The following is a 22226-nucleotide window of genomic DNA, read 5'->3' as shown; positions in this document are numbered from 1 at the left end:
TTTTTGATTCTTCCAATTCGTTTTCTTTTTCAGTTTAATCGAAGACGATTTTCTTTATTTGTTCCTCAAATTGAATAAGCAAATTTCTTCTGACCAGCCACGTTGATAAATAGTCCCCAAGATTCTTTCTCTTCATCCAGTTCTTGGAAAAAATTTCCGTAAATTCATCCACAAACCTTCGACAGTGTTTGTGCATGCATGAGTGATTTTGCTTTTGAATTCTCGCTTGTGACAGACAGTATCATGAGCGTAACCATAATCTTTCAATCTGGCATAAGCCTTCTATTCATCGCTCATGATCAGAGTTCCAGGAAGAATTTTGGCTCGAATAATTGGAACCAATGTCTCAGCCTCCTTATTTGGCACGATCATCACGAAGTTCTTCCCCGCACCTCCCTCTGGTTTCCTTTCCACAGCTCCAAATATCCAAATTTGCCTCTTCTTTTCCCCTCGCCCATCCTTTCTGCGCCTCCAAACCGCTTCGTCGACCTCCACAATTCTTCCCGGCCCTCCTATGACAGCTTGATTTTTGTTCCAAATAGATGTGCATCTGACTCGAATAACACTCATCCAATAATGAATTGTGTTTTCACTTATTCCAAGCAGTTCACAAATGTGTGCAGATGATATACCAATGTAATAATATAAAACAATCATCAAAAACTTTCTCAGTGGTATTTTTGAATTTTCCAAAGATGTGTTTTTAAAAACTGACTGTTTTTTGCCACATTTTCCACATCTCCAATATTTGTAATATTTACCTCCGGATGTGAATATCATTTTGCATTTATCATGTTTGCATTCTGGAGCTTCTCCTTCCAGCACATTTTCGAAATACCATTTTCAAGCACCCATTTCATCCGAAAATGGATCGTTGAGTTCACAAATAGGTGTTTTTGTGAACATTCTTTGTGACAAAGACATTTGATGAATGTTTGATCAAACCCAAAAATACTTAAAAATGACCTATTTTCAATAAATAAAAATTATATTTTTGACCAGTTTCTGCATGTTTTTTGGAAATAACAATTGCATATAAATAAATAATAAAACATTAAAAACAGAAATAAACTTATTCCATGCGTTCCCATATCTTCAGGTCTTGCCTCAAAATTGAGTTTGATTAAAAATTCTACCAAAGAAAAAGAAAAAGATAAAATCATCAAAAACCAATCACCATTTTCCAAGCTGAAAAACAACACATTTTGAAGAATTCAATTAACCTTTATTATAAAGCAGACTTTTGTGAAATTCACAAACTTTGAATAAAAGTCCATCTTCTTTGATGAGAAAAAACTCGGTTTGAAGTATGCTGAAAAATTTTATTGATGAATGTAGCTTTTATTTAATGCACTTTCAAATTGTTTCACGTTTTGCCAATTGGTAACTTTCGAATCTATTATTGGAGCATGGATAAAATTTGTTGAGAAAGTGAAACAGTTTGCCTCGAAAAAACTAATCTTCTATCTGCAAAAGAATTTTGTTTTTCTTTCAATGTTAAAGAATTTGCGGTCTTTTTTTGAGAAGAAGATTGATAGTCATCGAATAGCTTGACATGACTGATTAATGCTTTCCTCGTTATTTCCCTCAGAGATGCTGGAAGAATATTTCTGGAAGAAGACACCTGCATCATTTGAGAGCTTGTTGCAGGCACAAAAAAAGTTGAAGAAATAAGACCACGTTGCAGAGCACTGAGAAGCAGTTTAAGAGAATCGGCGGATGGAATCAAAAACGAGAGAAAGAGAGAAATATCCGGAATAAGAGATATATTTACAGCTGGAGATGCCTGTAGAGCAGCTGTTGCACCTGTTGCATCAGTGCGAACTTCATTTGAAAATGAAGAATGAATATTTTGCGAAATTGAAGTTGGACGATACGACAGGCAGATGTTCAGCAAATGCTCACAAAATAACAGCGATAGTTCTTGTTGCTGAAAAAAAAAAGAAAAGAAAAGAAAGAAAGAATGAGAAAGAAAATGGATAAAAACATTGAAAATTGAAAATTGAAAAAGAATAAATAAATTAATTAATTAAATTGTTTTTTAAATTTTTTTTTTTAGGTTTATCAAAAGATGAATAAAATTTTTCTATGAACAAAAGTTAACAACCTTTTTCTTGTCCTTATTGAGCACTTTCCACAACTGATCAATCACAAAAAGACGATCCTTTCTGCTATCTTCACCAGGGCCCATTTCTGCACTCCCCACAAACACATCAAACATCACTGTTGTTTGCAACGAAAGCAATTCTCCCCAGTCTTTGTTGTCTTTCCGATTTTCATCATCATCTTCTTCCTTTTCTCCTTCCTTTTTCACGCTGCCTCTTTTTTTGACCCTCAATCGCTTTCTTCCGTCGGTTGACTCTAATTTTTGAGCTTGGCTGAACAGAAGATTGAACAGCTGACGGCTCCATCGGGTCAACCGAAGTAGCGCATCTTCAGCGAATGATGAAAGTTGCGGTTCCAAAGCCAAATTTTTATCCTCAAAGACTCTATTTCGATGTATATTGTGTTGTTGATCAGCCATTTGTGTGGATATTGTTCCACTGCTGTTGAATGGTTGTTGCGATTTGAGTTCTCTTGGAGTCTGCCTTCCTTTCGTAGACAGATGCAGCAATGAAGACGCATTTAGATTGAGTTTTGCAGAATAAACAGGCTTTTTATCCTGTTGAGACGAACTTGAGATAGTTGGAAGGAGAGCCGTGAACAATGAAGGAGCTGCCGATGATGGCAACGATGAATAAGAAGATTCCGATGGCTGAGTTGCAGAAGAAAAGCGCACAGGTGAAGGAGAAAAAGGCAGAGAAGATGAATCTTGACTGTAGAGTGCCAAAGATAAGACATCTTCCGAATTTCTAGCAAAATGTGAAGAATTGATTGAATTATTTGTCAGAAACCGAACAAATCTGCACGGAATAAGACAACGTGAAAGGGCAAGAGTGGAATCCATCCCTTTTAGCTTTCCACTCAATAGCAGCGAAGACACAACGAGAAAAGGTGCTTCTCGCAATTGGGAATGGCACAGAACAACAGATTGGATGGAAGAATTGAAAACATACTGTTTTTTCGTTGAGCCATTAAGTAAGATGTTGGAAGAAGAATTTGAATTCGCATCTTTCTGCATGACAGTCATCGAAACTCCATCATTTGAAAAGCTGCTATCAATTCTTTGCGTCTTTAAATTTGAATCTTTTTGTTCTGAACTTTCTGTTCCTTTCTCTAATTTTTCAGTCGAATATACATTTTTGAAATCCGTTTCTCCACTTCTTTCCTGCTTCACTGATATCTTTCGAATAATTTCTGCTGCGGAAGAAGAGATGACTGCCTCAGAGTGTGTCATCAGCCACAGCAGCTGGTCAATAAGTGGCTGTGATTCGTTGGGAATGATGCAGCACAGCTCGCCAGCCACATAAACTGCACAGCAGACAAGAGAAGAGGGAAGAATATAAGCAAATTGATTTCCAGATGTTGAGTCAGAGTATTGTTGAATGGTCAAAGGCAGCGACGAAGTTGTAGCATTTGCCATGGGTTGCTTTTGAGACCACATTGTAACTTCATTTCGAAAATGTGTCAGAATCTTCGAAACGATCCAGATGTATTGATGTGCCAGCGACGTGCTCCAGCTGCACAGCACACCCAGAACAGAAAGAGCACAGCTGCTAAAGAAACAGAGCACACTCCATTCATTTTCTTCAATTTTTTTCGTTGGTCCTTTTTTCTCAGAAGCAGCACTTTGTTCAATTTGAGAAGTTGAAAAGGAAGAATTCTGCTCGGGAACATCAGAATTAATAGACTCTGCTGCTGGTTGTTCGTCACGAGGCAATTGTTCATTTGTATTTATCGAATCATCTTCATTTTTCCTTGTTTCACCATTTTCACTGTGCATTTTCGCAATCTCATCCATTCTATCAGAAAGGGTGCTCAATGTTTTCTCAATCCATTGAAGTACTTTTGTGCCGAGCCATCCGTTGCATACAGCATCAGATACCGCCACATTCAGCATCGCCTGCAGTGTCTCCCGCTGGTTGTGCTCTCTCAAATAGTCGCCTTCTTCCTCGTTCTCTTCTTCGTCCTCCTGGTTCTGCTGCTTTTCATTGTTTTCTCGATCTTCCAGCTCTTTCTCTGTTTTTTTCTCCTTAGATAATTTCTCATTCCTTCCTTTTGTTTTTTCGCTCATATTTCTGTTGTATTTATCCGAAGCATCGAGTTTCATCCGAATTGCCTTTTCGCCTTCTTTCTGTGCGAAAGAACCAATTGCCTCAAAGGAATCGAAAAGAAACGTAAAGAAGCGCGAAATACGTTCGGTAACTGACAATTGCGTTGGGACAGATGGAACAGAGAGACTCGAAGAAATAGAAGAAGAAGAAGAGGAAGAAGTCATCGAAGAATAGTCAGTTTCTTCAGAACTCATTTTTGAAAACGGCTTTAATCCTTCATCAATTGTCATGCTGCTTTTTTCTGCAACAGACGGCTTGATTCGCTCAACCAAAGCAGACAGAATAGAAGCAAGAATTGTGTGTGGCAGCTTCAGAGCGAATATCAGTGGAACAAGCGAAACGCCAGCCAACACAAGATCACAGCCCCATTCCATCAATGTGGACGATACAAAGGAATTGATAGGATAAACATCAGAACCAAATTCTGAATGAGAAGAAGACACAGAAGTTGCATCTGCCATCTGAGAAGACGTGAAAAATATTGTTGATTCAACAGAAGTTTCATTTTGTTTCCTTTGCTTCGGCTCACTTGCTTTGTTTCCTTTCCTTCTGCTTCTCTGCTTTGAGGCATTCATAATAGTCTCCATTGGACAAAGAAGTCGAAACAGGATGAGGAAATCTGCAATTGACTCTTTGGCTTCTTCAGCTTCAACGGTTGCTTCGATTGATGATGTGAAGGCTGCAAACACGTCGGAAAAAGCATGTTCATTCGTTTGAGTGCTAATTTCTGGTTGATTCGAAGCAAGTGGAACAGGAAGAACTGAAGAAGAGGAGGAAGATGAAGATGAAGAAGAAGCAGAAGCAGAATAAATTTGCTTTGAAGTAATTTCGTTATTTTGTCTATTCGAAAGAATGGAAGAATGATTCAAAGAAGGCTGAGATGCAGAGAAAGAAGAGAAAATGTTTGAATTTTTTGATTGAGCCAAATGAGAAGAGAACACTTCAAATGTGAGCGGATGAACAAGCCCACAAAGAGCTCGAATGCTTCCAGTTCGAATCCGACTGATGCAGTCAAGAAAAAATGGATATGATTGAAGAGAAGAAGAAGAAGAAGAGAAAGAGGAAGAAGAGGAGGAGAAAGAAGAAAGAGAAGCAATACATGAAGGATTTGCAGCAAGGAAATAAAATGGATGGCTATCAGGCAACAGAAAAGGAGAATGCGCAACAAAAGTCAGAACTTGGCTCAAAAATGACGAAAATGAAGAGAATTCTGATGAATTGCGTGAAATTATTGAAGAAGATGATGATGATGAAAAAGAAGAAGACAATAAAAAGCTGCTTTGATTCGAATTTTGGTAGAAAGAAGAAAAAAGAGAAGAAGTTACAGTTGAGAGCGACAAAAGCTCACTGACTACAGAGTTAACAAAAGAAAGAGTCAAAAAAGGAAGATTTGACGTATTCATCATTTCCTTTGGAAGAAGAAGTGCGCGAAACAAATGCTGCACCGAAGAAAGCGGCTCATCTGTGCACAATCTGCATTTGTGTGTTAAATGAGTATTGAAAATTGTTAATTGAATGTTAAACAGAAAGTGAAAAAAAGAGTGAAATAAAAAATCCAAAATTATGTTGATTGACAAGTTTACTATAAAAAAGCATCCAAAAGATGTACCCTCTCAAAAAAAAGACTGCAAAGTACATATACACACATTGAAAAATGAAAAGAAAAAAGAAAAGAAAAGAAAAGAAAAGAAAAGAAAAGAAAAGAAAAGAAAAGAAAAGAAAAAAATAAAAAATTCTTATTCACATGAAGCATACAATTCACCGACAACAGCCAGATTTGCTGCTGTGTGGAGTGGCGAATCGAAGTCTAAGCATCTGCAGCGCATCACAGACACAGCATTTGCATTCCACAGCCTTTGCGTTGTGGACGAGAAGGCAAAAGGAATCTCCGAATTCTCCGATTTCTCCGAAAATGATGAAAAAGAATAAACAGAAGAAGATGAAGTCGATGAAGAAACCAGCGCTGTTTTGATGATTTGCGGGTCGAGACGCAAAGTGCTCAGACAGCTTTGAGCGTCAGCTGTTTGACTTTTAACAGAAGTTTTAGACAACAAAGATTGCTTTTCATTCATTTTTTTCTTATTCTTTCCCTTTTCCTTTTTGCGCTTTTCATTCAACTCATCAAATGATTCATCGCTTGTCTCGTTGGAACCTTCTTCATAAACCTCATCCTCATCTTCATCTTCATCTCCTTTGTTTTCCTCATCTTTTTCTTCTGCTTCATCGTCTTCTTCTTCTTCATCATCTTCATTCTCTTTTTTGTTGCTTTTTCTCGTCCTTCTCATTTTTTTTCGAGGAATATTTGCTTTTTCTCCATTAAATCCAAACTTCTTTTTGGATTTACCTTTTTTCTCGATTTCTTTTTTGTTTTTCTTTCTCCCTTTTCCCCTTTCGTCTTCATCCAATTCATCTGCATTTTCCATTTCCAATGAATAAATTTCATCATCATCTTCTTCTTCTTCTCCTTCTTGCTTTTGTTCGCTTTTCGCCTTCCCACTCAAAAGAGCAACAAGACAGTCCATCAAAACAGCTGTGATCTGCTTTTCTCTGCTTCCTTCACTGAAATTCGCTTTATTTTGCATTTTTTCGCTTCCATTTCCGATTCCACTCATGTTGCTTTGCATTCTACTTCTTCTTCTTCTTTCTTCTTCTTTTGTTTCAGTCACACTGGAAAGTGTCTCTGCTAATGAAGCAATCTGAAAGGAACTGTATATGCTGTGCTGTGGAGAAGGCTGAAGAGAAGAAGAAATCAAAGAAGAAGAAGAAGAAGAAGGTGACGACGATGACAATGATGATGAACTTAAATTCATTTCAGATTGAATTGAAGAAGCTGAGAAAGGAAAGAGCATCGCGTAACACAGTGGCAGCACACATGAATGAAGAGTCGAAATAAACAAAGTCAGCAAACGAAGTGAAAGAAAGCGGTTCGTTACTGAATCTCTTTGAGAAAAGCTGAGAAGGAGAAGAGGGCGAATGAAGTTTGAGGAAAGGAGAAGAGAAGAAGAAGAAAACGACGACGATGAAAATGATGAAAATGAAAGTGTTTCTTCTGAATGTGAGGATTGAGATGATAAAGCGGATGAAGAAGAAGAAGAAGAAGAAGAAGAAGATGATGATGATGATGAATAAGAAACAGAAGAATGTTCCAAAAACTCCTTCATTTCATCTCCAGTTGGTTGCTTGCCCTCCAGCAAATGCAAAGCAATGAACACAATTCTTTCAATCGCCTCTTCAACAGAAAGCTGAACTTGCCTCGTTTTTGCTGGTTGCTCTTTCGCTTCTTTTTCTTGTTCTTTTTGTTGATTATTATTATTATTAATTTGATGATGAAGAGGAAGAGAAGAAGAAGAGGAGGAGGAGGAAGAAGAAGAAGAAGAAGAGAAAGAAGAAGAAGAAGAAGAATGAGAAGAAAGTTGATCGGCTGAAGCTGTTGATAACAAAAATGTTTGGGTTAAAAGAGGACTGTTTCGAATCGAAGCTACAAACTCATCAAACGTCTCTGTTTCTGGAATTGAATGAAAAATTTTTGAATTTTCTTCTTCTTTTTGTTTGTCATCGTTATCACCTTCTTTTTCATCACTTTCTATTTTTTCTTTTTCTTTTTCCATTTCCTTTTCAAATTCTTTGTTATTTTCGATATCATCAGTTATCGTTCTTCCTTCCTCTGAATTCGAAATATGCGAATCATTTTCGTTCTCCGAATCAATTTCTTCTTCTTCTTCCATTTTATCTTTATCATTGTCTTTCTCTTCATTAGCAACGTTATCTTCATAAGAATTTTCATTCTCTTTCTTTCTTTCGCTTTTTCCTTCTCTTTCCTTTCCTTTCTCTTTTTCTCTCTTTCTTTCTCTTTCCTTCCATTTCTCCTTCATCCATCCTTCAACAACATCAAATGCTCTTTTTTGCCGGCAAACCCTTTCAAAAGAAGCAGAAGCAAAAATCATATCCAAATGTGAAGAGAAAATGTTGATAGACAAAAGATGATGAAGAAGAAGCACTCCAAAATACTTCTCCTTTTTGGTTGAAACGAATGAAGATTGATGAGAAGAAGAAGAAGAAGAAGAAGAAGATAATGATAATGATGATAGAGAAGAAATGTTTGTTAAAGAAGAAGAAGAAGAAGAGAAAGAGAAAGGAAGAATAAGTTGCTGAATACATCTCAACAGAAGAAGACAATGCAGTTTTAGAAACTTCAAAGACACAAAAGATGAATCAGAAGAAAGAAAAGAAGAAGAAGAAGAAGAAGAAATTGGAAAGGAAGAAGAAGAAGAAGAGGAAGAAGACAACGATGAAGAAGATGATGATGAAAGCGAATTCAGAGAAGAAACAGGCGAAGAAGCAACAACGACAAGTTTGTATATCCATTCAGCTGCTGTTGTTCTTACGAATGAGTCCTTCGAAGAGAGAAAAGAGGAAAGAAGCACAAAACAGCAGTCGTTGGAGCAGCCAGTTAAGTTGTGAGTGGAAGAGATCGAAGAGGAAGAGGAAGAGGGAGAGGAAGGAGAGGAAGAAGGAGAAGGAGGAGAAGAAGAAGAAAATGAAGAAAATGAAGAAGATGAAGCTTGTTTGTTAGTGAAAGACGATTTAAACAAATGCTTTTTTTTCTTCTTTTCAGAAGTTGAATGGCAAATCAAAGAAGAATCAATCTTCACAGGAGCTGTTACTTCCCATTGGTCGACGTCGAGAAGAAGATGAAATTCTGACAGCAGTTTTGCTCCTTCGTTGTATTCTTTGATGAGTCTTTCACACTCCTGATAGATTTTGTGGTTGATGTTTGGCTTCTCTAAAATTTCAGAGTTTGTTGCCATTTCGTTTGGATTGAGCTTTTCTTCTGAAGAAATGGCTGTTCGACTTGTAATTTGCTCTGCTTTGCTTTCTGAATCAATTGCATTTGTTTCATTGGATTTTATTCTTTTGTCTTCTTCTTCTTCTTCTTCTGTCTTTTTCTTCAAATTCCTTTTTGCAGCATTATCTTTTTCTTCTTCAGTTTCATTATCATCTTCCGAATCATCATCTTCTTCTTTCACCAATTTCTCTTTCTCTTTCTCTTTCTCTTTCTCCTCTTTCTTCACTTCCCATCCACAATTGCAACTCCAGTTGTCTTCCATTCTCCGACTCAAAAGCTGCTGTTTCAATGCCATCCCAATCACTGTCACTACAAACCTTACGACTACACTACGAGGAAGAGAAGAAGAGGAAAAGGAAGAGGAAGAGGAAGAGGAAGAAGAAGAAGGTGAAGTTACCTTTGATTTGCTCGTAAAAGAAGAAGAGCTGTCATCTGATGCAGAAAGCTGATTACTTTCCTTAACTTTTGAATGATTCTGGTCGAATGCTGGAAGAAGGCGAAGAACATTCGGAAAGAACAATGTTATGAGTTTTGGCTCAGTTTCAAACGAACTCAGAAGGAAGCGGATTGCAATGGCTGTTTAAGAATTTCGACAAAAGAAAAGAAAAATTAGAAAAAAAAATGAAATGAAATTGTCTTCTCGATGAATCAAACACAAAGATATCATAAAAAAAGGCAACAAGCGTAAATATGGCTTTCCAAAAGCAAAAATTAAATTTTTAATATTTTTTTTCTGTTTTCGCAACGCTTTCAATTCATCATTCAATCGCTATTCAAACATTCTTCTCAATACACACCAGTAGGTTCAATGTCAGTTGAGCTTCCTGCGCCTCTTCTTCCTCTTTTCTCCTTTTCAGCTTCTCCTGATGCATTCGCCTTCAGATACGAAAGCATCGAGCTGAGAAGAACAAACAAAAGACGCGAAAAGCCGCTTCCCATCAGCTCAAATCCGAAGGACACAAAGAAATTTGGAATGTCAGTGCGAATCTTGAGCTGTTGGGGTAATAATGTGGCTGGAAGAAGAGATTGAGAAGAAGAAGAAGAAGAAGAAGAAGAAGAAGAAGAAGAAGAAGAAGAAGAAGAAGAAGAAGAAGAAGAGATTGAGCTTGATGAATCAGAAGAAGAAGAAGAAGAAGGATTCGAAAGAAGAGGACGAATGACTCGCCTGTTGTGTGTCAATATTAATCGAACAATCCGAATCTCGGTGTCTGCGTGAAAAGAAGGTGATTCAAGAAGTTGTCTAATCAGATATTTCAGTAGAAGATGAGTCGAAAACGAGTTTTGTGACTGAAATGATTGACTATCTATTTGCTAGCGGAACGATATTTTGTCATTTTCAGTCAAAAGCAATACACAAAAAGGGGATTTCTTTGAACAATATCAACACAAGAAAAAAGTTTGAGGCAAACCGATGCATTCCATTTCCACTCAAGAAGCTGAAATAGAGTTGACACAATCACATCAAACAATTTCCAGCGAACAAAGGAATCATCCGTATCTTCAATGCTTCCGATTCTGTTTGTGATCTGATTCAGCAACGCCCCCTTTTTCTTTCCCCATTCGCCAGCTCTTTCATCTTCTTTTGTTCTTTGAGTTGGACGCTTGGCTGTAAATTCAGATTTTTTATTCTTTTTAAAGCCATCACAAGCAATCATTCCATATTTCCATTCATAAGTTTGAACGAAAAGGCAACTGAGAAAATAACAAATTGAAAAAGCTGTAAGCGATTAAAAAAAGAAGCTCAAGCAAAACAATACCTCGACGAAATTCAGTATTTTGCGATTGCAGTTCAGCTCCAAGTACAATCAGACATCTGTGAAGAATTGAATAACATCTCTGGCAAAACTGTTGATTTATAAATTCTGTTTCAGATTCTGTTTTTAATCCAGAGCAAATTTTAATGATAACGTTAACACTGCTCATGGCATGAACAAATTCCGTAATGTCTCTGCTTTTGGAAAGATTTTTCCAAATGACATCAAGATAATTGGGGCTGACAAATAATTTTTTTATCACCAAAGAATTATTTGAAAATTCACACTTTGCTTTTGCAACTTCAATGTTATCTCTATAAAACTTTGTTTCTAAAAACGATGACAGACTTTCTGTAAATACAAAGTCCTCCATTAAAGAAAAAAAAAATAAAAAATTTAAAAAAATAAACTGTAAAAATATTCCGCGTCAAATTTTTATCAAATTTGCAAAAACACAATAAGTCAATAAATTCATGACATATACAAAAAAACAAAGTGTTAAATTCACCCACAAGAATGAACAAAAACAAATAAAAAATTCTATTGATTCGAAAAATGCTTCTCCGTGATCCAAGGAAGAACTGTTTCCATATCTGTTCCCACCTCACGCACAGCCAGCTCTGCTTCTTCACGAGAAAATTCATATTGGCAAAGTTCGTCAATAACCTAAATTAAATCAAACATTGCAAAACGATAAAAAAATGGAAAAAATTTATTCCTTTAAAAAACTATGTGAAAATGATTCATACGTCTAATTCCTCCTCTGTAAAAGCACGGCCCTGCTGAGCCTGCTGAGCCTGCTGCCCCTGCAGGAGGTTAGGCATAAATTGTATAAATGGAGCATGCATCATGAAAGGCTGTTCTTGAGGTTGGCTTCCAGTTTGAGAAGTTGCAGAATCAGTTGAGCCAAGTGGTTGGAAAAGATTGCTCGAAGAAGTATTGGCTGGATTTGGATTTGGATCTGGATTTGGATTTGAAGAAGAAGAAGAAGAAGAAGTGGTATTAGTTGAATTAGCATTGGAGCGTGATGAAGAATCTCTTTCAGGTGCTCTCAGAAGATGAGTTGATGAATGCATTCCAGATTCGTCTCCTTCATTCGCTTCTGATCCATCGTCAAAACTCTCATAATATTTCGGGCTCCTCATCCCTTCTATTTCATTCTCATCATCATCGTCATCATCATCATCATCATCATCATCATCATCATCATCCGCTTCGAAATCACTCACACAGTCAAGAAGCATGCTATCAGCATCGTATCCATCATTTTCGTTTTCCATGTTCATTGCTCTAGTCAAATCAAATGGAAGGGTTGTAGTTGAAGAAGAAATTGGAGAAGAAGAAGAAATATCTGATTGAGAATTGCTAACACTGCTTTGATTCGCTTTTGCCTCGCCATCGACGTTTCTCGCAGAAGAAGAAGAAGAAGAAGAAGAAGAAGAAGAAGAAGAAGAAGAAGAAGAAGAAGAAGAAGAAGAAGAAGAAGAAGAAGAAGAAGAAGAAGAAGAGAGACTTGTCGAAGAAGGCAGAGAAGAAGCACTCGTTGCAGCGCCTGCTGAACGAGTATTTGAATGAGTGCTGGCTACCTGCGCATTGCCAGATGAGCCCTGTGAATTATGCTGAGAGGAATTGGCTGAACTTGCGCCTGCTGTCCCACCTCTTCCTCCGCTCGGTGAGGGATGTGGAGAAGAAAGATCAGCAGGCAGCGTATGATGGATCGTGGGCGCCATTTGAGCAATTGAAGCAGTAGATGCTATAGGGGCGATGGGTGCTGCGGGTGCTGTGGGAGCTGCGGGGGCTGCTGCTGCTCTTTCTGCTCTCGTTCTTTCAACATCGTCCAGCACCTGCTGAAGCAGAACAGGTGGTAAATCATCGAGGCCAAGCAGCTCGAGTGGGAGGTAGTCGTCGCCGAATGTTAGCCCGGGTAGCATTCCAAGTAGATTTTGGTGCAAAGAAAGCTAAGTGAGAGAAAATTTAAAACATAAGAAACAGAAGCATAGAAAAATTAAAAAAACAAAAAATATAAAAATTAAAAAAAAAGATAATGACAATAAAATGAATGCAAAAATTCATTTTGCTTGGAAAAAGACATTTAAAGCAATTATACCATCGAGTACATGCGATTATCGAGTTGAACAGGACGACTTTTTGATTGAGGTTGATTATTGGATTTGTTTGAAGTATCTTCAATAACCTTACCATCCAAATGAAAACCATGCTCCCATATAACTCCTTCCATGTGACAACTTGCACTATCAAGTTTGTCAAGAGAAAATGGTGGTGGGTCTCTTTCAGTTTCCAATCGAACTGTTTCAAAAGGAGCATAAAATTCCTTTTTTGAAACTGCATCAACATATAAAACACCTTATTTCAAAAAAGTGCAATGTTATTCTTTGAAAATGAAAAATAAAGAAATGACAAACTTCCATTTTGAATGCCATAATCCGCCAAAAATCCTGCTGAAAGGATCATTCCCTCATAAATAACTCGCTGTACATGATAATCAGAAAAATGATTTTTTAATTGTTTGAGTAAATATTGAATTGACGAGCTTGGGACAGCTGCAAAGTTAAATGAATCAAAAATGCAAGATTCAACCTAGTGTAATTTATTGATAAATTCATCAAAGCAAACCCCCAGGAAAATTTATCGTTCCCACAGAATTTGTATTAAGATATAACGAAAAATGCATAATGACGAAAAATGCTTAAAAAACGCACCGAAAGCTGAACAAAAATTAAAAAAATTAAGTAAGGGTGTCAATAAAATAGGAAATTTCATTGAAAACTTATAAAAGAAGGATTTCATGTGATACAATGAATTAATTGAAGTGCTTTTTGCTCTTGATTTTTTTTTTTTTTTTTTTTTTTTTTTTTTTAAATTTTCACATGCAAATAAAAGATAATAAATAAAAAAAAAATTAGTTCAAATTTTTCAATATTTTACAATTTCAAGAAAAAAAGATCCTTTTTGGACTCTCTAATAAAATGCAATAAATCCTTTAAAAAAGCATAAAATGTTATTTAACATATCCACAATTATTATTATTATTATTATTATCTTAAACTATCAAATGTCCACAAGAATTTCTTTTGAGCAGGGGTTTTCCACATTAACCTCTGATGAACAACATCAAGAACACAAGAAAGCCGATCTCGCAAATATGATTTATAACAATTCATACTTGACCTGAACAAATTCTTTGCCTTCCCTTCTGCATAACATTCATTTATCCTTTTCCTCTTTAAAGAACATCTAAAATCACTCGAAACTTCATTATTTTTGATTTCAAATCTGCTTAACAATTTTATTGGAGAAATGCAACACAGCGGAATAACGTTGTATGACAAGATCGGCAGGCATTTTGGCACATAGCCACACAAATTCTGCTGCTCAGGAGGGACTTGTGGTGTGTGGACGGCAGAAACACACGAAGCAACATCTGATGTGCAATTCATGTCACCTTTAAGTAAATTGCACATTTCTTCGGGAAAAGGAAAGGATCTTCCATTTGTCCGTGCTGGTTTTGCTGAAGACGCTGCAAGCGTTGGTGAATGCGATGAAGAAGAATAACTGCTTGATTTCAAAGATTCCAATTCAAAAGGATCATATTCAGATTTACTCGGCAAAGCAAATGAAGTTATTTGGCATTGTTCGTTTGCTCCACACAGCAAATGAGAAAAAATAGGTTTTTCAGAATCTTCTTCTGCCTGGCAAGCATCTCTTTGAGGAGATACAGTATTGTAGATTCGACTGTCGCATCTCAAAGGAAAGCACGTTGAGTCAATTTCCCTTTGAACATTTGAAGAAATTCTTCCATCTGAAAATGAATGTGTATCACGAATTCTCTTTGCAATAAGATCACCTGTTAATTGTTTTTCGTTGCTTTCTATAAAATTTGGCTGAAAATCTTCAAATTTGCCCATTTCATCTGAAATCTTTTTAATTGAAGGAAGATCGTCAGTTGCTAATAAAGAACTGTAACACTCACAAAATTCATTCATCTCTCTTTGTTCTCTCAAACTTTCTTCTTCTTCTTCTTCTTCTTCTTCTTCTTCTTTATCTTCTTCTCCATTGTCTTTTTCTTCATTGTCTTTCTTCTCTTCTTCTTCTTCTTCTTCTTCTTCTTCTTCTTCTTTTATCCCTTTCTCATTTCCATTGCTTTTCAAAGCTCCTTCTTCTTTCTCATTCAAATCATCTCTTTTGTCTTCGTCACATTCTCCTACTGCAGCAAATTCCTCTTCTTCCTTTTCTTCTTCTTCCCTTTCTTCCCTTTCTTCCCTTTCCTCTTTCTCTTTCGCCTTTATCTTCACCTCTGCCTTGTCCCACAGCTCCTTCTCCTCCTCCCCTTCAATCCACTCCTTCCTCACCCACTCTCCAAACACCTTCCAATGCTCCTTTGCTTCTTTAATCTGCCTCAAAATTCCGGCTCTTCTCGATTTTGGCAAATGGCTTTGTGTCATTCTCGTCTTTTGCTTGCCTGCCTCTTCCTCTGCAAACTTAGTCGTTCTTTCCAAGCAGCTGCTCAAGTAATCTGCATCATCTTTTTGCCACTTTTCGATCATCCGGCTTTTCTTCAATGAACTCAGCCCCATTCGCATTTCTCCGTTCACAAAACACTCCATATCTAAGCTCTCGTGCCCTCCGCAAATAGAAGGCATCCGCCTGGAAAAGCTATTCCAAAAATTTTGATCAAGAGCTTTTTCATAAAGCGCTGTTGGAGATAGACAATTGGTTTCATAACCATCTTCGGGAGCATTTTTGACTAGGAAGAAATAAAAATGAATTTTATTTAAAAAAAAAAAAATTGAAATTGAACATTCGATTGAAAAAAACAAAAAGAAAAAAGAATTGAGCGTTGCATAATTTCAACAATTGTTGAATAAGAGTTATTAACATAAAGCTGAAATACAAATCTTATTCAAACCTGATTGGTGCATTCCCTCTACGGATAAATCTTCTTTAAAATTTGTTTTCACTTTCTTTTGTAATATACAATGATTATTCTTTTTCAGTTCTTGTCTTGTGAAGAATTCTGTGTCACATTTCATCGTTCTTTGAAAATCAATATCGCTCTTATTATCTTCTTCAAAAAATTTCCAGTTTCTTGAATTGAAAAATTCTTTTGAATCAAAAAAAGACGCTTTATGAGTTTTTGAGTTGTTGCGTTTGCAGAAAGATGAAAAATAATCTTTACCAAAATGAAAAGAATGTCTAAAATATCTTTTTGATTCAATGCACGTATGAATTAAAAATGGAAGTGATGATGCATGAGATCCAGTAAGAAATGTAGATTCCTCGTTAATTGAAGAAATTGATAATGCAGTTGAAGTGTTCAAGCTTTGAGCTGAATACAAAAAATAAGAAAATATACAACGATAACGCTAAATTTTTATGCAAACAATTATATTGAACAGGGAACGATGAATCCAATGAAACAGTTTCCATTATAAATGATTAAAAAAAGTCGATTCCGAGTAAAGAGCAATATGATTGGTTTTAATTTAATTCAATATTAAAGTATCTATAACACGTATTCGATACACTATTAAAGTTTTGACAATCTCTTTCAAAATCAAATATTTATATTCTTTCTTTCCAATGTCACAACCATAATAAATTTCAGAATTTTCATCTCGTTAAAAAAAGATATATTTTTTCTTATAAAAATTTCAGTGCATTCAAATAATTTTCTAACAGAATAAAAAACACGTTCAGATATATATGATGCAAATTATTCAGAATTTGTGATGCAAGATTTCACTGTTTAATGCTGTGACAGAAACCATTGAAGAGATCAAAATTTTCATGAAAGAAAAAGAAACTCTGGGAAGGAAGGAAGAGCTACGAGCTAAGACAATGAGACAGTACCAAAAGTCGTATATGATAACACAGATTTATTTTTCTATCGAAAAATGGAAGAGAAACCATTTATGAATATTTTCTTTCTTTCATTTTTATGTTTTGCTTAATAAAAAGAAGAATTAATGCTTTCAAAATAAATCTTCAAGTTTGTTTTTTATTCTTTGAAATGATAAAAAAAATTAAAGAAAATACTTGAGTCACATTATTCTAGTTTTTTTTTTTTTTTTTTTTTTTTTTTTTTTTCATATCAACAAGCATCTACAAGATAATCAGATATATTTAAAGATAATTTTCCAGAATTAAAATATATTCCGTTGAGAAAAGCAAATGTTTCTTGAAAGCCAATGATGACATCTTCATATCCTTCTTCTTCCAACTTTTCAAATGTCTTTTTCACCATCTCTTTTCTTTTCATTTCTTCCTTTTCATCTTTCTTCTTTAATTTTAATCTTCTTGAAATATAGATGAAGAATTTAAAGCATTCAAATATAACTCTTTCGTCCAACGTTGGCTGCTGAATTTTCTCCAAAACAGCATCAGTTGCCTTTCCTTTCAACAAATCATCAATCTTCACTGCTCCAATTTTTGTAGCAATTTGAAGAAAATTAATGCATCTTTCTCTGATTTCTTTGTGATTATCCTTCGCTGCTCGAAATATGCATGAAATGCTGCTTAAAATCTTAACAAAGTCTTCATTCCACAATCGGCAATTCCTAAAAAAATTGTTTAACGTTTCGATCCATCTCATAATAAAGTCTTCCTCTTCTCTTCCTTTTCCTCTTTCTTCTTCTTTTCTCTCCCAATCCACACTTCTTGTCAGCTCTTCCAATTCTGTTGCTGCCTCTCTTCCAAAATGCAGCTCATTCGCAATATAATCTTCCAAACTTTTGTTATAGTAAAATCGGTTCATTAAAAATCCCCAAGCTGATTGATAAGCAAGTCGAGTGAGGTTGTGATGTTTCTGATGATATTGGATGATTTCTTTCATATCATTCAAAAACAAATCTTTTTTGATTTCCTGTTCGACAATAAACGAAGAAAAATAAATAAAGTCAAAAACGAAATTGAAATGTTCATACAACATATTGGCTGATGTAACTCAAAGCCATGAAAGCTATTTCAACTTCTTTTTGAGTTTCTTCATTTTCCTCTTTGTTCAACGCAACTTTCAAAAGGCATGATACACAAATAGAACGTAATTTATTTGAAAACATGCTGCTTAGCAAAAGATAGCATTCGCAAAGATCTGCCAAAAGCCTTTCGTCCTTTTCTTCTTTTTTCTCTTCTTCTTCAATGATCATTTCATTTAATCTTGATTTCAGCAAAGAAAATTCAATGCGCCTATTAATCATATTTTTCAAAACTGTGCAATATCCAATGCGCTTCAACAGCAACAAAGTGTTTTTCATTGTTATTTTCTTTTCTTCAATCATTTGGTGAATTTTATTGTACAGTTCTTTTGTGAAAACGACATTAAATTCTTCTCTATCCATTTCATAAATCGTTTCATTCATTTCTTCGATTTTCTGCTTCTGTTCCCCCACATCACATTCTTCAAGTTCATCAAACAATTCTTCAATAAAAAAAATTGAAATAATTGAAACAAATGAGAATTCAAATGCAACAACGAATTCAAACCTGTGAAATGTTTTGTGTTGTCAGTCTCCTTCATTTTTGAAAACAGATTGCATTCAGAAAACAATACCATTTTGATTATCGCATTGAATAAGCATTTGTTTGGACAGAAGAAGCAGACGAAAAATTAAACCTCAAAATTGTTATGTAAATATGTGCATTCATACTGATTTTTCTATTGTTGACATTCTGGCAAAGAATTATGAAGATAAACAACGATTAATATTTCAAAGATTGTTGTTATGGATTCGATGATCAATGCGAATTATTTGTTCTGGAATATCAATTTGCAAAATGACAGAACAGCATGTGAACATCACCTATGAAAAAAGAAATATTATTTCCTTTGATTTCAGAAGGCAATGATGGAGATGGCTCGATTTTGGAATTCTGACTGATGATTTTTGATAATTGGAAGACAGACGAAAAACAACATTTTAATAATGAAATGAAAACATGTTTACGTGCGCATATTATATGGTTTTTATTTATTATGAAGACATTTCCATCTGTATCCTTTCCAAAGCCCGAGAATCCAACTTATTGTTGAAATGGCCAATCTCCGCTTTGGAGAGCAATACGATGAGGATCGAGCTGATTATAATAAGGCCATTGGAAAATAAATGAAATTACTCAAGATACATGATTTTCATAAATTCATGATTGGAACGAGAAATGAAAACAAATTCAGATGAAATTAAGTTGAACGAAGACAAAAAAGGAAGGATTTCAATGAAAAAATCGGGATGAATCAAAATTAAATATGATTTTGGAGCATCAGGAAGTTGAACGGTTTTTTAGCAAAAAAAGTGGTTTGCCAACCAAGGGAAGAATATTTATTACAAAAAGAAAGAAGAAAAGAAAAGAATGAAAAGAATGAAAACAATGCGATTGGAGCTTGGTGGAATTTTGTGTTGAACTGCCTTCTTCTTTCTGCGATTAGAAGAAAAGATCTATGTTTTGTGGAATTTTTATTTACCATTGAAGACGGCAACTCATATCATAACAACACAGACATGAAAGATATATTTGGGTTCTGGCTCAATCATTCATCTTACTGATTATCGAAAAAAAACATTGTGTGGAGGAACGACAAGTTATGCTATTTTGTCATTTTTCTTCATTTGGGGCATATTGAACAGGAAGGAGCAGCAACATCACTGTTCTGTTAAGATCTGCTTTGATTTCATCAGGATTTCCAGAATGCTTTGTTATCGCGTTCTTCTTTTTCATTTTCTTCTTCTTCTGCTTCTGCTTCTTCTGCTTCTTCTTCATTTTGAATGCGACTCTTTTATCATCCATCCAGCCTCAGGAGGCGGACTCCCAAGTTCCTTGGCCGTGCACTCATCCAGTTGCATTATCAGCAGCTGGATTCCTTCAATTGGTTGTGCTTCAGATCGGTTATCGAATGATGCGTAAGGGCAGGAACAGATTGCATAGAATGAATACAAACAACGCTTGGTAATATTACTTTGTAAAATATTTTTCAAAAAAAATAAAAATAAAAATGAATCAATATGCATTTTGCAAAATCAAATAAATTATTTTTTTGTTCTTGCTTTTGCCTCACAACAATTAATCACCTCATTTCTTTTGATGTTTCTGTCTCATCTGACTCTGTGGTGTGTTTCTTTTCTGACGGTGCTGGCCTTTATTGTTTTTCTTCATGGCACGTGATTATGTGACAACTGAAGGGTTGGGCCTTTTCCTTCAACCACTCGTCAGCCATGTTCTCCATGCTCAAGACTTTTTAACCGTCATTTTGTGCATATTTTCAGATATTCATTTCTTTTCATCATCCGCAATCCAGTGAGCCTTTGCAAATGAGCTTAAAACGCAACAGCTTCAAAATATGCCAATCCTTCAACAATCACATGTTCATGTTTTCAGTTTCATTCTTCTTTCACAAATAATAAATTGCAAGAATGAACTTTCTTTATATTTTCAAGCTTGTTTGCTTCCTTTTTCTTTTCATTCAAACTCAATTATTGGATTTGCAAATGAACAAACTCTCAAATCGATAATCTTTCATTTTCTAATTAATAATTGGTTCGATCAAATCGAAACAAAAGATTTCTGTTTCCGTTCTTTTGCTGCTTCGCCTGGTGGTTTCATCCCACTTGCTTTTGCATTTCTTTTTATTAAGCAAAAACAAAGCAGCACATATTGCAGTCTTTTTTATTTTGCTTTGCAATCGCTTTTGTTTGTATTTATCTTTTGTTTCATCGGGTGAAGAACAATTTTGAACAAATAGAAAAAATACAAACTACAAGCAGAATGAGCTCATGTGATGATGATATACGATTTCGTGTGTATCAGGAGATGTGCCGAAGAACAGAGTTTTCAAGTTTGCTCAATTTGCTCGATTTGCTTGATTTGATTGATGGAAACTGATGTTGTTTCGCATTTCCTTTTTGATTTTTGAAGTGTTATTCAATGAACTGGAAGATTGCCCAGAAATGAAGCAGAAGCGGAAAATCGAAGAAATGAATAAAATAATTGATGAAATGGGCGAAGTTGAATTTCAATACGTTTTCACGGGAATCTATTCTATAGACTGCTTTGTATGATTTGCATGAAGAATTTATCGATGGGGAATGCCCTTTTGCTGCTGAAACGCATTGGATTCTGCAATGTGCTGAGAAAAATTTGGATCATTGGTTTAAAAACATCTTCGCTGAATCAAAGTTTCGAACAGATGATAATTGAAGAAAATGGGAAGAAAAAAGAAAAGGACGAAAAGCTTTTGGCTGATCTTTGTGAATGCAGTTTTTATTTGAGAGATGACTTCACGTTTAAAATGATTTCAATTGGCGTGCCTTGCATTCTGAAAGCTGCACTGAACAAGGACGAAAGCGAGGAGATTAAAAAGGAAGTGGAAATGGCTTTGCTGTCATTGTGCAACATTGAACTTTCCGTATGAGAATTTCATTTTCCTTTTTCATGTTTTTATTTTATTTTTCACATTTTTATTTTTTATTTTTTGAAAAGTTTGTCTCCAAAGAGCTGTAATTGAATGAAATCAAAGAGATCATCCTGTACCATCAGGAGCATCGCAACCTGACGCGGCTTGCGTATCAATCTGCTTGGGAGTTTTTGAAAAATCGATTGCTGGGTGAGAAAAGTTTGGAAGAAGTGATTATGAATGAGCTGCATTTTGCGAAAGAGGCAGCAATGGAATTGGAAGAGCTGACAGAATGCATTGACTGGAAGAGGAAAAAAGAGGGAAGAAGAAGGAAAGAAGCGAAAGAAGTGCTTGTGCTCAAGAGGTGGTTCTACGTTATTGAAAATGACTTGTCGCTGAGGAAGTTGTGGAATAAAGAATTTGTTGGGCTTGTCGGCAGCCTTGCGGGGCTGTTTCGAGCAGCAAGGGGTAATTGCAAAGAAATCAGCTATCAATGCTCGAATTCAATCAGAGAAGCAGCGGAAAAGAAAGAGATGGAGATTGAGGACTTGCAGAAGGGAGGTGCGATCGATCTGTATTCAGAGGAAATGAAGCAATCAACTTTGCTGGATGAAGTTTTGTGGGATTGCTTGTATTTCTTTTTGGATATTTCAGGAAGACTGAAAGAAAAGACTGATAATGAAGATGGAGAAGCTGGAGAAGCTGGAGAAGTGAAAAGAAAGGCAGCAAAAAGGAAAATGTTTGATCAGATGGAAGAAGAGGGATACGAAGATATTGTTGCAAGCTTTCATGGAGTGATTCCATTTTTTAACAAAAGATACAATGAATTGACAAAAGATTTGGCAGATTATTTTGTGAATGTTTGAGGAATTTCTTTTCATTTGAATTTGTAACTCAAAAATTGTTTTTATTATTATTATTTTTTGATTCATTTCACAAAAGAGAGAGAATTGTTATTTAAAGAATTTTTTTTCCTGTTTCAAAAAAGAAAAGAAGAAGAAAAGATC

General features: G+C 35.5%; 5 protein-coding genes across 5 annotated transcripts; 1 reads left to right on the top strand and 4 right to left on the bottom strand.

Moving 5' to 3' along the window:
* Positions 1-1009: 1009 nt before the first annotated feature.
* MONOS_1357 (uncharacterized protein) lies at positions 1010-11114 on the bottom strand. Its single transcript, XM_067866283.1, has 5 exons — positions 10470-11114; positions 9858-10371; positions 5970-9636; positions 2108-5687; positions 1010-1930 (listed from the first exon to the last, which is right to left on the bottom strand). Exons 1-5 carry the CDS (start codon positions 10713-10715, stop codon positions 1400-1402), a joined length of 8538 nt encoding a protein of 2845 aa, XP_067726889.1. The 5' UTR covers positions 10716-11114; the 3' UTR covers positions 1010-1399.
* On the bottom strand, positions 11102-13561 carry MONOS_1358fu1359 (uncharacterized protein). The gene is made up of 5 exons (XM_067866304.1): positions 13449-13561; positions 13238-13375; positions 12922-13178; positions 11564-12772; positions 11102-11480 (listed from the first exon to the last, which is right to left on the bottom strand). The coding sequence occupies exons 1-5, from the start codon at positions 13504-13506 to the stop codon at positions 11355-11357; spliced, it is 1788 nt and encodes a 595-aa protein (XP_067726888.1). The 5' UTR covers positions 13507-13561; the 3' UTR covers positions 11102-11354.
* Positions 13562-13793: 232 nt separating this feature from the next.
* On the bottom strand, positions 13794-15865 carry MONOS_1360 (uncharacterized protein; the record flags this gene model as incomplete). Its single annotated transcript, XM_067866315.1, has 5 exons — positions 13794-13813; positions 13882-13968; positions 13999-14781; positions 14839-15579; positions 15742-15865. The coding sequence occupies 5 exons, from the start codon at positions 15863-15865 to the stop codon at positions 13794-13796; spliced, it is 1755 nt and encodes a 584-aa protein (XP_067726887.1).
* Positions 15866-16800: 935 nt separating this feature from the next.
* Positions 16801-18031, bottom strand: MONOS_17613 (uncharacterized protein; the record flags this gene model as incomplete). The annotated part of the gene is made up of 2 exons (XM_067870549.1): positions 16801-17697; positions 17759-18031. The coding sequence occupies 2 exons, from the start codon at positions 18029-18031 to the stop codon at positions 16927-16929; spliced, it is 1044 nt and encodes a 347-aa protein (XP_067726886.1). The 3' UTR covers positions 16801-16926.
* Positions 18032-21114: 3083 nt separating this feature from the next.
* MONOS_1361 (uncharacterized protein) lies at positions 21115-22184 on the top strand (the record flags this gene model as incomplete). Its single annotated transcript, XM_067866326.1, has 2 exons — positions 21115-21231; positions 21363-22184. The coding sequence occupies 2 exons, from the start codon at positions 21115-21117 to the stop codon at positions 22083-22085; spliced, it is 840 nt and encodes a 279-aa protein (XP_067726885.1). The 3' UTR covers positions 22086-22184.
* Positions 22185-22226: the final 42 nt, after the last annotated feature.

Source organism: Monocercomonoides exilis (genome assembly GCF_001643675.1).
Source record: "Monocercomonoides exilis strain PA203 chromosome Unknown scaffold24-1337568, whole genome shotgun sequence".
Taxonomy (NCBI): Eukaryota; Preaxostyla; order Oxymonadida; family Polymastigidae; genus Monocercomonoides; species Monocercomonoides exilis.
This window is presented reverse-complemented; position numbering and strand designations above follow the sequence as displayed.

What these genes read in the sequence shown, in the direction of transcription:
- MONOS_1357 (XM_067866283.1), bottom strand. Translation starts at nt 10,715, where the DNA reads ATGATTGCTTGTGATGGCTTTAAAAAGAATAAAAAATCTGAATTTACA. An exon ending in AGTGGAAATGGAATGCATCG is followed by an intron (nt 10,372 to 10,469) that starts GTTTGCCTCAAA and finishes TCGTTCCGCTAG; the next exon opens with CAAATAGATAGTCAATCATT. An exon ending in TCAATAAGGACAAGAAAAAG is followed by an intron (nt 1,931 to 2,107) that starts GTTGTTAACTTT and finishes TTTTTTTTTCAG; the next exon opens with CAACAAGAACTATCGCTGTT.
- MONOS_1358fu1359 (XM_067866304.1), bottom strand. Translation starts at nt 13,506, where the DNA reads ATGCATTTTTCGTTATATCTTAATACAAATTCTGTGGGAACGATAAAT. An exon ending in TTATGGCATTCAAAATGGAA is followed by an intron (nt 13,179 to 13,237) that starts GTTTGTCATTTC and finishes TTTTGAAATAAG; the next exon opens with GTGTTTTATATGTTGATGCA. An exon ending in ATAATCGCATGTACTCGATG is followed by an intron (nt 12,773 to 12,921) that starts GTATAATTGCTT and finishes TCTCTCACTTAG; the next exon opens with CTTTCTTTGCACCAAAATCT.